Genomic DNA, 23,878 nt, shown 5'->3' with positions numbered 1-23,878 from the left:
TCCCCTCTCCCCTTCCTGCCCTTCTGGCTGTCCTCGCTGCTCAGGGCAAACATTGCAGCTATAAAATCGCTAGTTTCCATGGGCTATGATGGTGATGCTTAGGCAGCATTTAGCATTGCAGCTCAAAGCTGGGGGTGTCCCGAGATGCTCCTGCGCCGGGCTGGCGTGGCGCTGGTGCAGCCGTGGCTTCTGATGGCTGTGGGAGCAGCCGGTCCTCAAGCAGCGCAGCCGGGGCTGCGTGCTGGCCGGGGCTGCGTGCTGGGCGGGTGTTTGGTTGTCCTGCCTCTGGGCTCTGGCTGCCCATGGATGACCTTCCTCCGCGGAAGGCCTTGCAGATGGCCCTTGGAAACACAGGGTGGGGAATGGCCAAACCCAAGTTTTCAGCTTCAACAAAAAGCATTTTTCTCATTTCCTGTTTGGTTGGGGGGGTCTTGTGTGGTGGTTTTTTGGGGGGTTTTTTGTTTGTTTTTTTAAAAAAACAAAGTCTTGAACTGCAGATCTGACACAAAGCAGGTTTCTACCTTCCTTTATGTGATCTCCTCAGTATGTGTATGTGACCTCAGGTTTTTTGGCTCCAGGAAAGGAAGAATTATAATGTTGCCAAAACACTGCTGTAGGTTTTTTTTTTTAACATGAAAACTTAACTTACCAGAATTTATTGTATTTACATGACTGCTTTTGGAAACCGATAATGTTGTAGTTGCATATGATAAACTACTTCAGATTTTAGTCTGTGAGAACTGGGTGTGGTTCCTCAAACTGATCTGGAGAGCTGCCTGGGGGTGGGATATTCCCCCCCACCACCATTTTTAGGTACTTGGGAATTGCTGTACCCCTACAGTAAGCTTCCCTCTTGTACCTGCTTTGCTGGCAAGCAGATACCTGCTGTGAGTGATCAATACCTATTACATGATAGAAATGTGAGGTTTTTGGTTTTGCTTATTTTCTGTTTTAGAAACACATGAAAAAATCAGAAGGCGGTACCTCTGACAGTACGGAGGAGAGGATGCTGCTGTTTGCTGCGGAAGCTGATAGCGTACCCTGCGTGAGCTGGGATCGCAGGGTGCGAAAAGATACAGCTCTTGTGGCAAAGGGCCATGCGATGTTTTTCTGGGGAGCTGAAATTCTCCTAGCGCGTCATGGGGTGGGGATGTATCAGAGTGTGCGATCCCTTTTTCTGGGGTGCTTAGCTTGAAATTCAGACACCCGATTTACAGAAGCATTAGAAACTTTTGACTGTAATGTGAAATACAGTTCACATGGAAAAATCAAGTTCAGACATCTCGGATTTGGTTCCTCAGAATTAATGGTTGCTTTCTTGACCTTAATATTTCTGTGCATTGATCTGTAGACTAACTTCAGAAGGAACCATTTGGTCTGGTCTGTGTGCTGCAGAACCTCAAATTTTGCCCAGATACCCAGAGGATGCTGTGGAAGTGACATGCACAAAACACAAAGGCCACGGTTGTCATACAACTTCAGAAAACTTACTGTAAAGCTTTTTTAGGAAAAAATAAAAGTAAAATAACGATGTCATACCCAGGCTAGTAGACCTGGGCAAACAGTTTATCATCTAGCCAGTAACAAAGGTGGAAGTGGAAGCTAGCACATTAGTTCATAGCATGTCATTACACCTGATGCGCTTGAGTGCGGTGTGCTCACTGGTGGTTTTTTCAGTTGCTAGATCTTCCTCTCGGACTTCTACAATGCTGTTTTGCATATTGAGTAGAGATCTAGTATGGAAAACAAAGAAAGTAATGGGTTAGACTTGGCTTTAATTAAATCAGTTATTGCACATGTTCAGATTGTTGCTAGCACAGTGTGTACAAGGCAAGTGCAGTGCAAGCTGTTCTTGTAACAAATGCATTAAACTACTGTACTTTGTGTGTGATTGCACCTCCTGTACCCCCTCTTCCTTAAAACTACTGTTTCTTACAAATAAAGGAATGCTGGAGATTGGTGAGAAGTAGGAACTACAAAATCAGCTTACCTGTCAGTTCTGCTCCTGCTGGATTATATAACTTCTAACACCTCGTATACATACATGCAATGTGATACATGTATGTACCCTTCTGTTGAGGGTTAAGTCATGGGAAAAAAGAGGAACATTAGAGGATGTGTCAAGTTTGTATTTATTAAAATTGCATTAGCAAGGAAGCCAGTTCTTAGGGAACATCATTGGATTCAATTTTTTGTTTGTTCTTTTAACAGGTTAAACCTTGCACCTGGAAGACTAAACATTCACTTCACCTGAGACTGAACCAGAATTACTGAATTTAGGTGACTGAAGATGCTGCTGCTGTGGAAACAGCTGTTCCTGGTATCGTTTGTTGGCTGTCTTGGAGGTAACAATATACAATAATTTCTAACTTCCAGTTTAGAGCTATATACAAGTTTGAACTGCACTTGAGGAATAGAACCACAGAGACGTTGAAATGCGAATGTCACACAGAGTTTAGAAACCAAGCATGCAATATGTATCTTAAATAATACAAAATCTTTACAGTGAATGAATTAAAATAACTTTTTTCCTCCAAAGTTACTACACAGGGCTATGCCTTCAAAGCAAGCAGAAGATATTTGAATACATTAAGGATGTTACTAGTAATGCATGCATCGTAGGTATGCTGATTTAATAGCTGCAATATGTGTTTTTCTTTAACTGGAAACTTTAAATTCTTGCTGTAACTGGGGATGACTGCTGCAGCTTTTGTCAAAACTTTGTTTACTTTAGAAAGGGTTTATTCATGAAGAGTAGCGCTATGTTATTGCTGCACCAATTCAGCAGTTCAGAGTTTTGCTTTTCCTAGTCTGCCAGACAATAACCCAGCTAGTTCTCAGTGTTCAGAACTTGTGCTGTTTTTCAGGTCTTTTCTCTCTCCTGCCACATTAGCTCTTCGGAGTAATTTTTATTTACCATATTGAGGTTAATTCTTATAGCAGCAGCAGAAGTCCCTCGCTTTTCTTGGTGATCTCTTTGTTCAGCATGTATTCTGCTTGAGCATCCCTAGTAATGCCAAGGTGCATGTGAGGGGGAAAAGAGGCCCCTGTTTTGTCCTCAGGGGTTGACTCTTGGTGATTTTGGTGCATGTTGGCATCGCCAGGGTTGCAAAGAGCGGGCACAGCTAACAGTGCCCAAATTACCTACGTGCATCCTCTACAGAACGGTCAGTGCTACTTTGGGAAGGAGGGTAGTACATATGCATGTACTCTTAATTGAAACATGTAAATCAAATGGTTTATAGCCTGTGTCTGTTGTGAGTAGATGCGTTTTCTTTGCAACAGCTCTAACGCAGGCATCGATAGAGACCTTGGTGCTGTGGCTGGCCTGTGCAGTCACCCGGCTGCGATTTACTTAGTGATACTGCAGCGTGTGCTGTGCCAGCCTCTTCTCTCCCCCTTCCTCCTGGAACTGGTGCTTATGTTCTGGCTGCCCTCAGGAGGATTGAATTCCTGCATGAGGTGCACAGAAACATAAGTGTGAGTAAGGCATATGGATTTAGCTTTATATGGAGACTCAGAAGGCCAGGATTTGCTTTTTGCCTAATCAAAACCTTTGGTTTAACAACGTGGCTTCCCTTTCTTCAATCTGTAAAGTGAAAGGTGCTAATATTGTCTCTATCAAACCCAAACGTTTTTCTATAGAAAAATAAAATCCCAAGACACTTAAAATATAAATTATTTTTTCTGCAGGACTACTTTACAGATTGCTTTCTGAAAGAGGTCTTGGGCATTTCTGACACTAAAACAATCATACAAGACTTGCACAGAATTATTGGTTGAAATAGAGGGGCTTTGCTTTTCTCTCCTTTAAACTGCGAGGAGCAAAGCTACCTTTTTAGTGCTTCTTTTGAGTAGATACTGTCTTGCTGCTGGGTCCGTGCTTTCCCTGTGTCAGTCTGGCCCATCCGCTGCCGTGGCGTAAGCTGTGCAATAAGTGTGACCTTTGAGCTCGTGGAAATCCCAAAACAGTGAGGGAGAAGGCGGCAGGGAGCTGTTTCCCTACAGGAGGATTAGAGGTAGTGTTTTGTGGCATTCCTCGATGCTGCTTCTTGTACTTCCAGCTCTTCTCTTTTAGCAGCAAACGTGTGCAGCAGTGGTGCTGCGTGAGGCAGGAGTGTGAAGTTGTGAGCATCCTGCGTTAGCTAGCGGAGCCGCCCCAGCCAGCGCTGTGCCTCTCTTTTGGGCTGCATCTGGAAATACCTGAAGTTGAAAATGTGTTTGTAGTCTTAAAATGACTTGAAGGATGTAAGTCCACTCTCTGTAATGTTTACTGCTACATCTCTGTTATCATTGGGGAATTACTTTATAAGGCCAATTAGCCACTGCTGCATCTAAATTGGCAAAATTTGACAGTATAAATGTCAGCGAAACAACTTATTGTTGCAGAATGTGTGTATGCACTTCTGAATCTCTCATACGTAACTTTGGATTTCTGCTGACTGTTCAGTACAGCTGTTATTCGAAGGAGGTACATTATTTGTTAATTTAAATATAGACTAAACCAAACCTTTTTTTAAAAGTGATTAGTTGATGTAATGAAGGATACGGGGGGGGGAGGGGGGGGAACAAAACAGGTAAAATCCAAACATTAAAAATCATTAGGGACCTAAAGATTTTTTCAAAGTGTAGTCTTGCCGGTTTTGATCTGCTGGATATTGTTTTTGTTATATTTATATTGCAATACTTAACTAAAATGTATGAATAATTTTCATGCAATAAATCACTTCTATTGGTGATTGGCATTATGCATGTTATTTGTAGTAGAATGATTTCATTATGTTCATGGTTATGTTAGTGTTAGATGAGTATTGATACTAAAAAAAAAAAAGGCTTGGCTTTTAATCTGTTAAAAAAATTTCTATAAGTTTTTTTGGTTGATAGAAAGTAAGGAAGATAAGGACTAATAACGTCATCTTGATGTAGTTTTTAGTTACATTTGTACAATTGAATAGTTATCCTTTGAATCGTAACAAATACCTGAGATACAGGTAGGGTAAGAGGGGAAGGCTAAAAACGCCAATATTTCATTCATAGATAACATACAGTAAAATGTTCTTTTGAAAAACGACAATCACTTTACCCTTATTGAAGTTGTATCTTTTTAAATTGCAAAGCATGCAAATCTTCTGGCTTGATGTGTTGAATTTAAATATGCTTTTTTTTAAATGGAAAAAAACTTTGAGATAATACATGAGGTAACATTCAGACCCAGGAGGGTAGGCAACTCTTAAATAGCACAGGGTTCTCCTAGTCTCCCAAGCCCTGCTGATGTGTTATGAGCAGTAATACGGAGAAAGCTGTAAACATCCCTAGTTGGAGACTTGCAAACAGCTACTTGGAGTATGAGCTGCAACATCTGTAGAACTATTGGTGTGACACCCTCAAAGCCTTGCTCAGATCGCTTTGACCTTGGTAGTGGTTCGTGTGGAGAAGTACATAACCTCCATCTACAAGGATGAAAGATTTTCCACCCATCTGTTGAAGGACTGTTTTTATCCTTTAATCTTTCTTACATTTTTATTTCATGTCATCTCAGTTCTTTTGGGTCACATTTAAAAGCAACTTAGATGAAAGCAAGTTTTGTTTTTGCTGCCTATGAAGAAAGGATCCAGGATGAATGGGAAGGTTTCTTATGTTAAACCGTATTAACACCAGGTCTACCAAATGACTTCCTGAAAATATGTATGTAGCGACTGTGTGGTTCTAAGCGACTGTGTGGTTCTAAGCGACTGTGTGGTTCTAAGCGACTGTGTGGTTCTAAGCGACTGTGTGGTTCTAAGCGACTGTGTGGTTCTAAGCGACTGTGTGGTTCTAAGCGACTGTGTGGTTCTAAGCGACTGTGTGGTTCTAAGCGACTGTGTGGTTCTAAGCGACTGTGTGGTTCTAAGCGACTGTGTGGTTCTAAGCGACTGTGTGGTTCTAAGCGACTGTGTGGTTCTAAGCGACTCTAATACTTAATTTCCAATGACCATTGCACTAACAAGGAGAATGTTGCTAATACTTTGAAGTGCAAATGGTTCTGGTCTTGTGTAAGACTGTCTTCTTCCCGTGTTCATCCTGCTAGCCCTTCTTTGCATCTACTTCAGTTCACCTCCCTTCAAGTAGGGTACGTCGCAAGTGTCAGTGTAGTAGCCATGGGGAGCTGGTAGATTGGAGCAACAAGTCAAGCAAAAGCTATTTTTCACATTGCCGAAAGCCAGATGGTTTGATGGAGCAGGACTGCTTGGAAGCCTTGAGCACCCATAATTGATATATATCCCTTACTTAATGTTGTTATATTGCCGTCATTGAGAATGTTGTTTGGAGTTAGTCAGTGCTTGGAGAGACAAGAGTTTGAGCCAGATGTAATTTGCTGAACAGCCTGAATTGAACATTTCCAGCTGCCTAAGCCATCTCACTCAAAACTCTGCAAAAGGTCTCAATCCTGACATACAGATCTCCTGCTGTTTGGAGATTGGGCATGTGTTTAATGCTAAGGGTACCTGTTTGCTTCAGTTGCTTGAATATTATTAGTGGACCTTTTGGAACAGCGTGCTTCTAAAATCCACTTGGGAATCCTGTAGTTGAATTTATTTCAAGACAGATTTTAGTAAGAGCACACTGTAAATGTAAAACAAGTTGTTAAGCAGTTTTGAGAATATTGCTTTTAACCTATCATTAAGATAGATCAGCAGGTATTCTGACTCTATAGAAAACAATTTTTCTTATGCTCTGCTTATAAGTAAAAAGACAGCTCTTTTAAGACCTGTCTGCAGTTCAATGTTATGAAATAACATCATAGCTACAGAAATGGAGATGCTGCTGATCTTGGCTTATAAATCTTGACATTCTCTGTCCTATATTGAATTGCTTTTCGTTTATCCTATGTGAATCTTCACAGTTCATCAAAGTGGGGATGTGAGAATATCTAATGAAAAAAAAAAATTGCCCTTGGGTTTTTGTTTATTGATGTATGCTTATATCTGTGTGACTAATGATCCTGTGGTCTCTTTGTCCATTTACCTTGGAGCAGAAAGGTGATTACTTAGCATTAAATATATATATATGGAGTTTCAAAATGTCTACCTTGTTAGAAAAGTAATTTCAAAACACATACTTTAGTATTGTTATGTTTAAATTACTCCGAAGAACAACTTCAAAGATAAAAATCAATAAAATACACATAACATGAACTGTTAAAGTGCAAAACTAAGCCATGATCTGTGGTGAAGTCATGAATTGATTCCAGGTGTGTTACAACTTCTCCTGACTCTTGTGGAGACTTCCACCCCTCCAGTGTGACCCAGCTGACTTCTCTTACTCTTTTGGTAAACTGGATAGCAGTTCCTTCCTTTCCAGAATGTGGGAGAGGTGTGCTGCAGACTATGATGCGCTGCTATTGCAGTGACTGGTGAGTATGGTGAGCATCTAAGATAAATAAGGTGAATGCCTATCACATGAGTGTGCAAACTGCTTCTCTGCAGTTTGCATGACAGCTGGCTTTTCTTACCACTCCAGCTAACTTCTGGCTTCGTTTTCCTGCTGCTGTTTATTGCACTGCTCAGCTGGAGAGAAGGGGTAAGCTCCGTGGGGAGTGCTGCCTCCATCAGCCCTGGCTGGCACAAGTGCTGCGTGTTTGCTCACCCAGCCTTTCACAGCAGCAGTGGTGTGAGCACAGGCATTAGTTTCTTTTGCTTTCTCAAAATTTTCTACTGTTTTCAGCTGTTTTATACTGCTAAAACTGACTGCGCTGCTCTCCCTGGAAAGGTCTCTTTTTAACATTTCTCCTCAGAATTAAGAGGAAAAACAACTTTTGAAGGATGTTTGAAGGGTAAAGAAAGCTGTGAATAAAGAGAAAGTTCAGTGAAATGAAACAAGGAGAACTGTGTGTGTAAATGCATGACATTTTTGTTCTTCAAGAGATGAAAGAGCACATCTCAAACAACATGTCCAGGGCGAGACCTGTAGAATCCACTCGGACTAACTTTCTCTGCTAAGCTTCTAACTTGTTGCCACAACAAATAGTATTAGGATACACTATCTTGACTGCACTTTATCTAAATAGAGCAAAACAAAGAATTACCATTAAACTTGTTTTTAACTCCAGCTGTTACAAGCCTTGGCTGAAAAAAAAATAAATTATTGTAACATGCAGAAGCTATTTGGACATTGAAGCCTGGCTCCTATTCTGGCCCTTCGCAGTGAAATTTGCCAACAGGAAGGTTTTCCTTCTCTTGCCTTATATAATAGTCCATTTGAGTTTAAAATTAGATCACGTTATATGTATTTCTTTATGTCAATTCAGGTGTTTTCATGGTTTTAATTTTCATTTTTTTCCTCAGTCTAATACAGAAAAAACTCTGTTAAACCCTCAGGCTCAGCAATGTCATGTATCAGATCCACAGCTCTCCTCTTCATTAGTATTAAGTTTAGGAGACTTACGAAATTGAAATGCATGAGTCTTACTCTTTCTTTATTTTCCAGAGAGCATGAAAACAAACCTTCCATGTTCTTACTGATTTATTGTTGCTTTTAAATCACGCTACGAGGAAAGTAGAAATACCTTCTTCAGAGGAAAAGCTTGGCTCTCCACACCTGGAATACCATTTTATGGTGTGGTGGGTGATTCGCTTGCCTCGGCATGTGCAAAAGATTTCAGTCAGGTTCCTGTTTTGACCCCGCATCTTCTGTCCCATATTGATTTGGAGGGGCAAAAAGGGGATCCTGCTGAAAACAGAGGGTGATGTGTGTCCACTTTTTAATGTCATTGCACTTGCCCTGGATCCCAAATATCAGGATCCTGTAAGATCAGTGAGATGAGTGAACAATATTCCTGCTCATTCTGGCATCCAGTATAATTGGACGCAGGGTTGAATTTTTGTCAAGTCCTTACTAGCCAGCTGATCTGGAAATCCAGAACCTTCCTCCTGTACCAGATTTACAGATGCACTAGTACACGTGTTTCCCCATCAGTCGGGGATATGGTTTCGGCTTTTTTTTTTTTGGAGTGCTGCTGTAGGATCTGACCACAGTAATGCATGTGGTCTCGATCCATGCTGCCTTGCATTTATATGGGCAGTCTGTTTAAGAGCTCAGTCTCTCGCCCAATAACCATGGGTGCACCTGATACCTTCTTGGTATGCACTTACGTAGTGAGATGCTGTTTCCTTGTGGCTAAACATCTTTTGAAGGCACAAGAGTGCTTTTTTTTTTTTTTTTGGCTTCAGTATTTCTTGAAAACAAGGGGTGTACCAAACACCAACATGTTGTTGATTTAATGTAGATGAGGAAATAACTCATATGTTTCTGGCGAATTCTTGTATTGAAACTAATCCCATGTAGGAGTATATTTGCAGTCATAAATGTGTAATTCTTAGTGTAGGCTTCTTGGACATTGGCAGAATGCCAACAATACCTTCCCCTGTGCAAAACAGACACAGCTCTTAGAAACTTGCAGTAATTTTGATTTAGTCTTCGGTGAGGAGTTTCTGTATGGGTGAGAATCCATTTGTAGAAAAATAATAAATAGCTATCATCACTTACTGCTATGACGCTCCTTTTATTAAAATTCAGTTTTCATTAAGAGTTACAGCATTCAGACAGAGCCAGTCTATCTTAATGCATAATGGTTTTGCATATTAATAGTAATATCCTTTTTGTACATTATACATGTATAGCCATAATGTTAAAATGCATCTATGCCAATAGTGACTGTCAGAATTGTTTAGCTTGGATTGCTTGTATATTGCTAACAAGATTCATTACACTGATAGAAAATTTTTTTTTGCTTATTGAATTAGTTACAAAATGAGGAACCAATCTTAGAGTTCTGCTTTTCTGTGAATTGTTTGATGTCATGCGTGCTTCATACAGATCTGGTAACAGAAACAAAATTGCTGCTGTAAATCTGAAAAGGCACCCATTGTAGATATCCCTTTGCACTTAAACCCAACATACTATCAAGCCTAACTACTCCTCTATTACGGTGAACAAAGGATACAGCAAACAACCTGATATTTAAGCTCTGGGAGGCAAGAAATTTGCCCTGCCGCAGACATCTTTTGCCTGTAAACTGGCAGATGGTGGTAGCTTACTGGAGACCCAGTTTCAGCTCTTGCTGTGAATCAGTGTAAATCTTGCCTCTGCCTTCCTGCTGCAACTCTTGCTTTTAATACAGCTATAGCCTTTTTGTACACTTGCGCCTTAGCATTGCAAGGTTTTCTGTTTTCAGCCTACCAATGGAGCACACTCATTTTGAGAAAGGCTTTTTAGGGCTTGTTTTCATTCTTCGTCAATATTGCAATAAGGTGAGCAGCAATGGAGAACGATGCTAATCCACTCACTTGGAATTAAGTGCGGGAATAAATACAGCCTCCGTCATCAGGATCCTCTGTTTTTTCTTTTTAGCTATATATAAACTTGGGGTGGTCCAAGTCAATGAGAAGACTGTCATTGACTCAATGGACTTTCTCCAATTTCAGTGGATTTACAGGAGTCTGTATTTCAATGGTGGGCATGCTCTTATCAGTTACAATATTTAATTCCTTAGGTGTGGAAAATGCTGTGATATTAAAACTCTTTTTGAAGAGAGACCTTAAATACCTCTGAAGGGTCTCCTCAGTTTCTGCTTCATCTTCCAACGTGAAGAAAACTTTCTCTTGAAAAGCAGCTACTTCTTGCTGCAGATACTGTTTAACATTAAAGCTGCATTTTTCACCTCCAGACAATTAATGCTTCATTTCAGCAAGACAAATGCTGTCTTTAACTTCATTAATTAAACTCATCATAGATTTTATGACACTTGAATGGAGAAATTTTGGCTAGTGGCAATCCTAATTTTTACGTAAATTACCAAGAAGAAATTTTCAAGTGCTTTATCCTGCAATAAAATTTTGTTACTGCAAATATTACTGAGCATGAAGGCTGTACATGTGTATTTATACTGTTGTTCTGCCTAGTGCAGTTTAAAGTATGGTAGAATATAGCAAGTAATTCCAATATATTTTTTTGTAAAAGGTTATGGAGCTTGGGTGCGTTTAATAGTAACCCCTAACAGAATACTTACTCAAATCCACAGTCTAAATATTTATTTAATAAGAATGGTGATAACTCCCAGTACCTTGGGACTTCTGATTGCTGAGTTTCTTGGTAGGTAGATCATTGCCAGGTATTTAGTATATGGATACTTACTGTATGACTTCAGCCTCCTGTCTCTGAGAAAGTAGCTTTTGAAGGTACATAACCATTCCTTAGCACGTAGCATGCTTGGCATGTGATGAGGGTAGGACAGGAGCCTTTCCACAGCTGTTTTTTGGGTTAGCATGGTCCAACATTGGCAACGCAGCATTTCAGAAGAAGCAAGGTCTTGGAAGTTGTTGCAGGACAGCTGGCTTTCACCCCAACATCAGGCAGCCCTCCCCTCCCATCCCAAGGTGGTACAAGGGGACAGTAGGAGCTGCGTTGAGGAGAGGCTGTGTCACCTGCTCTCTGCAAGCTGGGATCCCTCATCCCCCTTTCTTCTCTCTTAAAGCATCAGCTTATCTCTTCTTCCCTGTCCCCTGGCAGCAGCTATTAAAGTCATTCTTCTTTACTTGCCAGGCTGTCCTTACTGAAGAGATAAAAGCTTAGAGCTTGGCTGTTTTGCCTTTCTTTTGCTGGTTTATGTAATGAAATGAAGATAAAGCTTTTACTCATTAGCTGAACAGCCATCCTATTGAATAGCTATCCTATTGTTTCTTCTGCCTTTTGATAGCAAACTAGACAGAAGCATCCCAGGCTTCCTGTTCAGCCATCTTCATTGATTAAACTACCTTCTGAAGTATCTATCGTTGGCTATCGCTGAAGAATAAATGATGACCAAGATGGATGAGTAATCTCATCTAGTGTGGTAATTCCCAGGGTCTTGGGTACTACCTTTAATCTTCTACTTCTTACCTACAAAATAGGTCTAGTAGTGCTTGTTGCCTTATGGAGGCTGGAGATCTGCAGGTGAGTCACGCTATAGAAATACCAAGACGGGCAGGGGGAAACCCTTTTCTCTGCAAGCAGAAAGGTAAAAGACATTGGGGAGGGGGAACACAAGGGAAAAGGACTTTGGGAGAAGTTTGCTGTGCAGAACATAAGCTGTATCAGCCCCTTACTTGGGAAGCTCAGGACACTGGGGGGGGAAAAAAAACCGTATGAAAGTGATTGTGAAAGACAGTTGAAAAACAGGGGAGGTACACTGCGGTTGAAATCCAAAGCTGAATAACTTGGCAGGTGTTCAGGAATGCAACAGAACTGAGAATAAACACTTTGTTTTGTATTTAAAAAAGCCTTCCAGAAGAAACTGTTCTGACTCTGTTCTTAATGATCGTGTTCAAAATGAATGCTTTAGACTTTTAATTTGTGGTAATATGAAATATGCTGCTGCTAGCCTCTTGGACAAAAGCTTGATTTTCACCATAATTAACCTTTCTTGTTTAATAACAAATGGGATAATATTAGCCTTTAACTTTTCCAATATGGGATGTACGTATCAGTGATGAGATTTTGGGGATCAGTATTTATCAGGGATCAGAACACAATTTTCACACTTGGTTTTCAGTAAAAAATAACACAAGGTTGTAAAGCAAAAGCTTAACCTCAACCATATTACTATACATGTTTGAAAATCTAAGCAAATAAAAGCTCATTTATATTCTTGTCTGATTAGCACAATCAGAACTTATTGATGCTAAAATGAACCAAATTTCCATAACTATAAACAGAATACTAAAATATAGCTGTTTAATGTAGCATGATGTTTTTTCCTTCTTGGATGGAACAGATAGTTACGACTTTCTTGTCGCCTTTAAAGGAGTCTTGTAACAAAGTCAAAAGCATTTCAGACATAGGCCTTTTGGTAGGCATGTAGACCTTTTTCTAGACCAGTGCTGTGTGCTTTCTTGGAAGAGAAAGCAGAAGATGACTCGTAGGTGAGTGTGTTTGTGCTTGGTTATCCTTTTCTCTTGCATAGTTGGGGGTCAGATGTTCAGGGACTGCAAACTCGGTGGAGAAACATTTGAACGTAGAAACCACTTTATTTGAACTGGTCGCTGGAAGTATTTGTAGTATTTTAATCCAACAGAGGGGAAGAGAAAGCCTTAGTGAAGAAGGGGAGGTATGGAGTAACTTTATGCAATGATATACAGTAAGGAACTTTGTACTGAAGCCGACTGGATGTTTCCCTGCGGTGTAAAATGAGAAACCTGGAACAGCCTAATGCAAAGGGCGCAGGGCTGTGGGTTTTACGGAGACCTGGGTTCAAATTGTGGTGGCTGTGACCTTGTGCAGGTGACTTAGCAGTTTCCATTCAAATTGCCAGGAAAAATCACAATGACCCTTGCAAGGGTCTGTGTGAGAAGAGTCACAAAATGGAGACTTTCTGCATTGTTCTAAATACACATTGGAGTTTGTTCCCATCTCCTAAGTGTTGTTTTGTTAACAAGTACCAAGTGTGAGGAATCGGTGGATTAGCATCACTTTTGTTTAGCAGAGGCAACGGAGTATGTCAGGAGCCTATTTTAAATAAGCAGAAAATGTTCACAACTCCTGTGGCACTCCTCTACCATCGCAGATTGGAGAGGCTCGAAATGCCACCTTGTCCCCGGTGAGCTGCGAGTCACGCCTTGCACACAAGGCATACACTTTGCAAAATAATTCAGTGCATCTTCGGGTGCTCTGCAGCAAGAGGCAGAGGACTGCAAAGAGAAATGTAGCGTTCATTTGCCTTTGGTGGTGGTTGTGCAATGAGAACTTCAAAATGTTTTAAACCTGAATTAAAAACAGCTTAATTTGCATAGTCAAGGGTAATTAGTGTATATTTTATCCTGGTTCCTCATACAACTATTTATAACTCTGAAAGCAATATAGAAAATCCCCAAATAGTTCAATGTTAGATTCAGTCAAGGATTCTCCCATACTTTTCAGAGGTGGCAGACAAAGGTATTGCTATTGGTAAACAACTGAATGGCAAATTTTATGATATTGAAGATAACAGGCAAATTGTGACACTAACAGCCTTGGTACCAGGCACAGGATTTGATTCACATTGATGTGAATGTGCCCCACCATAAATCTTGCAATGGCATCTTAAAGGAGCTTCAAATCTGCTCCTTGGTCGCTTTCAGGAGGCCTTTGCGTACCTTGGAAGAGCTAAAGTGCAAATAGGAACCGGTCTTTTAAAGCTCTGCTGTATGTTCAAGAAAGTTTTTAGCTAGTTTATTCTAGATTACTTTCTGGTCTTTATGTTGCCAGAGATCATCCATCGATAGAGACTTTATCAATTGGGTCTTGTAAGGTTTCATCACATTTCTCATTTTTCAGGTTCACTGTGTAGGGAGATCATACGGCATGTTAGTCAGTGAGTCAAGGCAGCTATGGGGGTATGTAATGGAAGGAAATACATTTTCCCTACGCTTTTCAAAATCTGAAGAAACATTTATCCTGTATCAACAGCTTAAAAATGGGATAGATTCATTCCTTCCCGTGATGTTTTGTGCTAGCTGGGAAGTGATTCCAGCAAGCTCTGATAAGAATGTTTTTTGAGATAAACTACTGACATTAATGGTACTTTGACTTTTTGGGGATAGGGAGTGGTGTGACGGTTCTTTCTGCCTTCAAAATTTATAAGAATTGCCTCTGATTGCAGCTGTGGAAAAAACTGAATCTGAATTTACTTACTAGCCTATGCAAAACTTCATTGCAGACCACAGACTGTAGTTAAAGAAAGAAAATTACATGGCTGAATATTTTTTTAACATATATATAAAAATAAAATATATAAAATCTAAAGATTCATCTCAAATTCCAGATCTACATCCATAGCATTGCAGAGTGGGCATATTTCAGCTTTTACAAGAGTTTACAAGTGAGTGTCAGTAGTAAGCAACATACTGGAAAGTACTACCCCTGATTCTTTTTTTTAAAGTTTTTTGGATCTTAACTTGAATTACTGTATTCTGTAAATAGTATCTGAAAAGAAAATGAAATTACATAAAAGCATAGAGGAGGGAGAAAAAGCAGTTGTTGCAGATCATAACCTTATCGGTTGGGGTGACAGTTTCAATTCCATTTGAGTTCTCTCCAATTCTCATCCTTTTTATGTTGGATTAAGTAACAGTTTTTGTCATCTTCTTCCCATAGCAACCTTATCTTTTTTTTAATGTAAATCTGCTTGTCTCATACTATCTTTCAAAGCTTGCGTATGAATAGCTTGTGAAGGAGGGGAGTACGGTGAGGGGAGAGAGCAGTGACTTTCTAGCATAGGAAATAAGGGAAAGAATATTGGGGGGGGAAGAGAGAGATTATATATATAAAACCATCTTCTCTTTACCTAAAGCTATTTATTACATTTTTTACTGTAGTTTTTTAATGAAGCCTAAACTTTCACACTGTTTTAATACGTTGTCTGGGCAAAACTTTCAGAAAGTTGAAGGCCAACCTACATGCCCAGCCAAAAATACAGACTTAATGACCTGCAATGTTATAGCTTATATAACTTAAAAGTGCCACTTGCAGTGAAGATAAGTCTTAGCTTGCTGTGATTTTGCTCCTCGTGGAACTTGGAATCTCTTAAGAGAAAGTTGGGTGCAAGCAGAGGCTTAGCTGGGTGCTGCGTTGACCCCCGGCTTTGTGTCCAGCCCTTCTGCCTGTTGGTCCATGACCGGTGGCCCACGGCTCCACAGCTGGGAATATCCTGACCTGGTGGGGGTCTCTGAATCCTCTGTATCAGGGGGGAGGCCACAGGGATGTGGCCCCAGGTCAGCGTGTAAAACCAGTGTGTACAAAAGGGTTTACATCCTCTGTTCGTTGTGTCTGCTTGCTGTTTAAAGGCATTAAATGAGGCTGACAAAAGCAGCTGTTGCTTTGTCTCTGTACATCTTTTTCTCATATTAAACATTTCACTTGATTGGACTTGCTTAATATAATAACTGTTGAACTGAAGTGCAATGGAAGATAGTTATGTACGTTGATCTGAATCAAAATTTTTCTTCCATAGCTGTAATGGAGATATTTTAACTGTCTGCTACCTCAGTCCTGACGGCTGCGGCTTGCTGTGAACCAGAGATGCAACCCGGTTGCGGCAGTGTTAGTACTGACACTAAGAAATAAGGATCTTCTGGAACCGCAGTTTTGCGTGCACCTTGCTGTTCCCCTGCTTTTGGTTGTCCCACCACCTTTTATTAGTTGCTGCCAGAGTCCTGCAGGTTTACTACAAACTTTCTGCATCCATTCAAATCATATTTATTGTCAGTGGGTGAGGAATGGACTGTTTCTTTATTAGCCCATTCATGTTTCATCCTTTATAATCCCTCTTGTTCACTTCTCTAATAGTGATCTACATTTTGGCAATAATTATTTTTGACTTAAACATTAATTTTCCTAACTTAGCTTTTCTTCGGAGGGCAGTAATTTGTTTGCTAAAATTACTTAGCACATGTAGTGCCTAGTTCTTACCTTGTAAGGTTTTTTGATGGTTTTGGTGGTGGGGTTTGGGGGGAAGGTTTTTTGGGTTGGGGGGTTGTTTGTGGGTTTTTTCAGGCTTTTAAAACCTAAAAGTCTTCTTTCGATCACAGAATATACATAAAGATTAAACCAATATGATCCATTTTATTTTTAGGTATTTAGACTTTATGCCTAAATTCTGAAGTCTCTTTAACAGGAGCCTTTTGAAGTGCTAGCTTCAGTTCTATAGGTGTAAGAATTTTCATAAATAACTAACAATTTTGGCATTCCCCCCCGTAAAGCTTTAAACAAAAAATGTTTCCGTTTTAATTCTTGCGGATTTTTTCTTGGTTTTCTTCTGTTTTGGTTTTTTGGTTTTTTTTAGAAGAGTGATGACTTTCCTTGCGCTTCAGGACTGTTCTTAAACCTCTGGTATATGGTTCATTTGGGAAAACAGAGCTTATATTCACTGAAAAATCAAAGCAAGTCATTGCTAGGGAAAAAATTTCAGCCCTTGTTTTGTTTGTCAGAATTGCCCTAATGGGGTCTTGTTAGCCCATTTAGCATACTACAGATAATATTAAGATTACAAGTTCTGAAATAGAAAAAAGATGCAGCTAAAAGGTGTATAACGGGTGCAGTTGTCTTGTGATGTACCAAATTGTACTAACACTCAATGAATATATAAATACACAGTAAGTTTTAACTGCAAGTAACCCATGGCTGCAACACAATAAATGTCAGATTTAGGTGGGATTGAGAATAACTGTTTAAATGTCTTCACTGTGTATCTTCTTACTTTAAATGTACTTTTTCAGGGCTCTGATTTGCTGCCAGCCTGCCTACTTTGCTTCCTGATGTTTACTGTTGGTATAGCTACTTGCTAAGCAAAGTAGGTATCTTAACACCAAAGCGATGGAACTTGCAGAACTACTCCTGTTACACTGCATTGCTTCTGTCTTTATTTTTGTATTGATAATATATTTACGTAAGTGTTTGTTTCTAGTAGAATATGGTAGTGAGCGGTGACAGAGCGAGCGCGGGCTGTGAGTTGTGGGGAGTCTCATTTAATAACCAAGAAAATTCTCACTAGTTATGAGAAGAGATGCAGTACCTGTTTTTTATTTTCCTGTTATTACCTCTCTCAGCCCTGTGCAGTGAGAGATCTTCTTTCTTTTTTATGAAACTGTATTTTTTCAGCCCGTGGCTTTTTATTAAATTGTAGTTAACGATATGCTTTTGAGGATTACATCACCCTATGCGGAGCAATTTGGCTTAGGCTGGAGATCAATCTGCACATAGAGCATCTGTCACTTAATGATTCTGCTTAGATACCAACAAAAAGATTTGAGGTCCCACTGTGTTTTGAGGGTTTTCTCCTTATGTACATGTCTCAATCTATTAAACTCTTTTCAGTAGCACTGGGATTGTATTTGTTTTTATAAATGGAGTAGCAGAAGAACAGATAGGTATTTCTGGGCAGTTATTTTTCTCTACTCCCGCAGCTTCTGTTGTTGAATGGTCTGATGCTGAGTTTATTAATCTATGCAGTTGCTTGCTCAGGTGTAATCCCTTGTTCAGCCACATTTATTCATCCACTGAAGGATGTGCACATTGGTACATCATGGCATATTAAAGGTTTACCGCCACCTGCCACAGCTGTCATCTCTTTGACCCTTCAGTAAACTAACAGTCTTCCACATAATTTTGCTTTCATTCAAGTGTAATGCCATTACTGCGGAGGCAGACAGAATGCAATTCTCTAAAGATCTTGTCTTGTTCCCTCCTCTTCCAAGGAGGTTAATGTTCTCAAATGATCCCTGCATTTTCTGTTTTTTTCACTCTCTTGCTGCAAGAAGAGCAAAGAAGAAAGTGCTCTGGATAATCTGCTTACACTAGCTTTTGGGGGATGGAGCAAACTGGAAAGATGAACTCACCAGCTAGGTGGAAGGCCTTTTTACCACTTGAATTTCAAATGCCTTCATTTGTTTCCTTAGAACTCTTATTTTTGTAGCTTTTTACTAAAAGGTTATACAGAATTTCTTCTAATATTCCTTACCATGGAAATAACTAAGTCAAAACCTCTTTACCAAAAACCAGCTAAACCACGTTTAAATGTTAATGATGTATGGGAATAACTTAAGACTTAAGTTTTAATTAGTGTTTTGTCCATAGACATTTGTCACTTACAAGTGGTACCATTTCAGAAAACAAACACTCCTCCCCTCAACTTCATGTTAATGTTTGCATTATATTAGTACTTCGCAGGCAGTGTGGATAACCTTGTGATCTTGCAGAGCTGACGGAGAGAATGAGAAGTTTGTAGATGATGGGCTGAAACTGGTGTCTGGGGACATCTATTTGAAACCCTAAGTTTCTGTGTAAGAAGGCAGCTACCATGTCATTGAGTGCAGTTTTTCTTCATGAACTTATCATTGTAACATCTAATGATTTGTATTTTCCTAGTGCTTTTATATTGATTGCTTCTACTGTATGTACTGCTATTTTACCCAGTAACGAAGTTAAACGATCAAATGAGTCAGTAATTTATTGGGTTTCTTGGTTTAGAGGCTGGTCCTACACTGCCACAACTTCTCATCTGCTCTCTGAACTCTTGTTCGCAGTTTGCCAGTAGGCTTCATCACTTGCTCGCCGAGTACCAAAGAAGTGTATGATATGATGCTTTTGATTATTAGTAATCTGATATCAACAGTTGTTTTGCATTTCCTCATTGATTGTTCACAATCCGTTGCATTCAGCTGTTTTTGAACCTCTGATTTCTTAATTTATATCTCTTTCTGGTTTTATTTCTTACTCTATTCAGAAGAATTTTTTGAATGTTCAGCTGCTTTGTTAACAAAATCTAGCATTTTTCTCCTTAGTATTTCACAACTTCAGTCTTAACATATGCTACTCTGATTTACCGTTTCATCTTTGTGTATAACTTTTGTTCGCTTCCATTTAAAAGTAACTGTAGCCTCTCCTTAAGTCAGTTCTGTCTTATCCATCCTGTGTTTTTCTTTCCCCTCGCTTTTCTGATGGGGATTCAGTGGAATTACTATCTTGTTTCTTTTAGAAGCCTTTTTGCCACACAATAAATCCTTCTGTACTGAAAAAAATTGTCTAGAGATTCTGATCCTTATGTCTAAATTGTGGGACCTAAACATACTTCCAGACTCCAGTATTTACTGACTCCATGGCAAGGGTAAAATCGATTCCTCACATCCCAGTGTCTGTGAGAAGATGATGTCCGTCTAGAGGCTGGAAGAGGGCTGCTATGCATTGCAACTGTTTTCAGTGGAAACCGAGGCACTTAAGCACACCGTGGTACTTGTCTGCCACACACCCTGAATTGCATTGATTTGTCACGAAATAAGGTGTCCAGGTAGATGAAGTTAGAGTGAGTTCTTATCACAAATTACTGCTTTGTGTAATGAATTTAATTTATTCCGAGTCATGCTTGCAAGGGTCTCCTGTTCTTCCTCCAGACGATGCGGTATCAGATACCAATTCATTCTGAGCAAGACCAAATGCAATTTTATCATCTCTTTACCCCTCTGTTTAATCGCATAACGATTATTGTTCCTGCTTTTATAAACCAAAACATGGGATTTGTTATCTGCATGGGGATTCTACTGCTTGTTTTTTAAATGCGTCTCTATTATATCTGGGTCAGAGCAATGATTAGTATTGGAAGAGAGATTTTGTAACCAGACTGAAGCTCTGGCACATGTACTGAAAAGGCCATTCTGATTTTATAGAGGATATGAGGGGCAGAAGTAGATGTGTGACAGAGCAAATGAAATTTTGGCTTAACTGCAGTGGGTAGACTTTGTCTATAGTTCTGGTCAGGCTGATTTAGCGTGTGTTTGTGTAGCTGGTAGGAACAGAGCAGTTCTTTGGTAGGATAAAAGGTAGTGTTTACAGTATTTTAGATTTGAGAAAATAAGCTATGCCATAGGTTATTCATGTCTTTCTAAGATGAAAGATCAGAGGGAACCGTTAGATGATCTGGTTTGATCTCCTGGATATCACAATACAATTTTATTCAGTAACCCTTGTATTAAACCCTTATCCAGTATGCAGCAACTTACTGCTGCTTCTGAACTGTCTGCAGTTTTAATTCTAACTTGAGTTTATCTGGCTCCAGCCTTTGGGTTTGTCCTACCTAAGAAATGATACCAGAAGAAACCCCTGTGAAAACGCGATAGGCAGGCGAGCGGGCAGCGTGCTGCTGAGAGCTGCTGCTGCAAAGCCAGCGCCAGCCTTGCGGGTCATGGTGGTGGTTAATCCTCCGGTATGCCTTTACTCTGCTCTAACGATTTCTTTTTGACTGCTGCGAGTCTGTTGGTGGGAGGGTTCAAGTGAAAGAAAGTTGTTTACAGTGAAAACATATTTCAGCATAGATAAGTAGAACTGCTGCAGCATGTCTCACTGTGCGTGTTGGAGCAACTGCAAGGATCTCTGCTCATCAGGTTTCCTCAAATGTCCTGCCAGGAGTGCAAAGTCAGTGCTCAGCAAGAGCTGCCATGCACTCGATCCCTGCTGCAGCTCGCTGTAGGTGCAAAATAATTTGACACCTTCCATTGAACATTCAGACTCTCGGAAAACTAATTAAATATACCAGCAGCACTTGAGGAGAGGAGAGGTTTCCAGGTAAGACAAGAAAGTGGCTGCTCTAATAGCAGGAAACTCTGGTACAAGTCATCAACTCCCCATACTAAGCAACTCCAAAATGAGACCAGATGGTCTTGAGATGGCCTTTAGGCTGTTTTGGTTGAATTGACTCTTAGTCTTTGTCTTTGCTGTTTTAAGAAACAACTCCATCAAATTCTGCTCCCTGAAGCTTCCCAACTTTACCGCAGCATCTCCTTCTCCCTGTACCTTAGGTATAGACACGAAAATCCCTTTCTAGGTCTTCCCCTACATGTGAAGACTTACCAAGAGTATGCCCAAACTCTTGATCGCTCAGCATGCTTGCTGCTTGTTGCTATTTCTCTGTAACGCTCACCTAGTGAAGTCTGGCATTGTTGTTGAGATGAGATGGTCTGTCTTGAGTTCAGACCCTCACAGCAAAAACTATGAAATCCCTCTGGATTAAAAGAAAAGGGAGGAGTTAGAGGAATTTGATTGTAATGAATATCATGATCATAATTAAGGGGTAAGGGATTGGCAGAATGAGTTTTATGAGACTGCAGATAAAGGTATTTTAAGAAAAGTTGAGGAACGTGCCGTGCCTGAGTGTTGGTAGGAGTTGAGGAGGCTGGAACTGGTGGGGAAGCAAGGACTGAAAGGGAAGCCGTTGAGGAGAAGGGGGGACAAGCACAAAGGTGTATGAGGAATGACAGAAACATGTAGGAGCTGCATCTCAAGCTAAACATCCCAGACCCCATGAGAGACCATGGCATTGGGACTGGGGCTCTCTGGAGCTGGGATTTTCAGTCTGGGTGGCTGCTTCATGGGACCCGTGTTCATAACCTTCCTGGTGGCTTCTCTCCTGACAGCAAATGTCCCTCAGTGCCTTTCCCAGCTGCAATGTGTTCCCAGCCAACCAGGGCAAACACATGCTTCCATCCCAAGCCCTTGGTGCTGAAATCTTACTGTTTCATTTTTTTTGTCTTAGGCAATATTTGTGATCTTAGGCAACCTTAATTCTGGCATCTTCTAACTCCAAGTAATTGAGTTTGCAACCTCAGTATGTTCTTTTAATTTTATTAGGGACTACAGAGTAAGATGTTTGCACAAGAATACCTGAATTAGATTATGCAATGTTTTTTAGCTTTTGATTAAATAACTTTTTTAAGAACTTGTGCACAGGTTGGAGATACGGCTTCATGGGAAACTTTTCGTCATTTGGCTTTCATCTTCAGTATTCAAGAAACGATTCTGTCACTTGGATTGCACAATGTCCTGTCTCCTAGAGATCAAGTTAGATTTTTTCATTTTTGTGTTTTTATGTGAACCTGGCAATTTTTTTATTGTTTTAAACATCTCCACTGTCGACATCAAAAGGATGTTTTTTCTCTTACTTTTTCTGCCTTATCTTCAGTAGAAAAAAACAGTTTTGCTTGTCAGCTCCAAATGACATCATGGCAAGAAATGCATTTCACTGCATCTCTGTTCCCTGAAGTCTGTAAGAAAGTAACTACAGACCATCTGCTTTAGCCACTTTTAGCTACTGTAAAGAAAACGAACAAAATATATTCTGGTTTGCTTTGATGTGTTCCTGAACATCCATTAAGCTACAGTGTTAGTGTTGCTGTATGGTGCCCGGGTAGAAATAGATCATTTTTCTTATCTATCCTGTCCTCCTGAGCCTGTTAATGTAGTCTAATCCTAGCTAGTAACCTAAGAGATTTATAGTCATAAATGTTTGCAGCAATTTTCCAGAATCTGTTTTATGCTGTGGCAACATCTTTGTACTCAGCTAGGTACAGCTGCAGTTGTAGTGGAGCACCCAAGGAAGAGTGTTTAACATTTCTGAAACGGGGATATAAGATTTGAACATCACAGAGGCAATTAATGTCAGTACCATATGCTATATTCAGGATACTGAGTTGTTTTATTTGTCAGATAAGAAAGAGGTAAGTGAATTTTCACAAAATCGTTACGCGAATAGTTAGCACAGTAAAATAACTGTTCTTCCTCTACAGGAACCAGGAAAATGTGCTACCATGAGAATGTATTACTTTTATTTCTGCCGCTGCATTTTTTCATGTAACAGTCACTCTGATAATAAAATTAAATGTTTTAATTTCATCTGAATTCCTCTGTAAATATTGTTCTTGATACAGTATTAATTTCTGTGCTTGCACTCTATCCCCTGTATGGCTGGCTTCAAGTAGGTTACTGAAATCGCTTATGTAGAAATAGTCATCTTCTCTAAGTTCCCTTGTACTTGTTTTATTAAACTAAAGAGTTGAGGCATAATGTACCTGACAAACCCATCTGGTTTTAGGTTGAGAAACAGTATACTGGAGAATTACTAAAATAAAAACAAAAAATAAAAATCTGTCAGTGTTAGCTCTTCAGGACCCCCAACATGTCAAGTTAAAAATACTGAACAGCAGCTGGAGCTAGAGATAAAACCCAGCTGATTCTGGAAAAGAAAACGGCACAGGTGATTTTTGGCAGGGTAGGCCATGGGTTAAGGTTTGCTCTCTTCTTCTAGGCAAATTACTCTAGTATCGTAGCTCATGGGTGGGGAGATGGCTTGTTTCATTGCACATGCCTGCTGGCTGCAAAGTTGGAGGTAGAGGGACAGACATAAACAGATAAAGCTACTTCAGAGCTTTAATCACAGCAAGAAACACACTCTCAGGGTTGCAGAGCTTTGGAGAGCCTGATCCTCAAAGAGCTGGTCCATGGGCTGTGGAAGCTGGAGGCTCACTCTGGAGAGCTGGATCAGCTCCATAAAGAAGGTACGGTT

General features: G+C 40.1%; 1 protein-coding gene across 1 annotated transcript in view; it reads left to right on the top strand.

Moving 5' to 3' along the window:
- CNTN3 (contactin 3) overlaps positions 1–23,878 on the top strand; it is a 112,772-nt gene that overhangs the window by 29,107 nt on the left and 59,787 nt on the right. The window contains exon 2 of the mRNA XM_076346680.1: positions 2,212–2,345. Within this exon, the coding sequence (XP_076202795.1) occupies positions 2,291–2,345 (55 nt within the window). The 5' untranslated portion in view covers positions 2,212–2,290. The remainder of the gene's footprint in view (positions 1–2,211; positions 2,346–23,878) is intronic.

This window comes from Aptenodytes patagonicus, chromosome 8 (genome assembly GCF_965638725.1).
Source record: "Aptenodytes patagonicus chromosome 8, bAptPat1.pri.cur, whole genome shotgun sequence".
NCBI lineage: Eukaryota > Metazoa > Chordata > Aves > Sphenisciformes > Spheniscidae > Aptenodytes > Aptenodytes patagonicus.
Note: the sequence above shows the minus strand (reverse complement) of the source record. Positions and strands in the feature narration are given on the sequence as shown.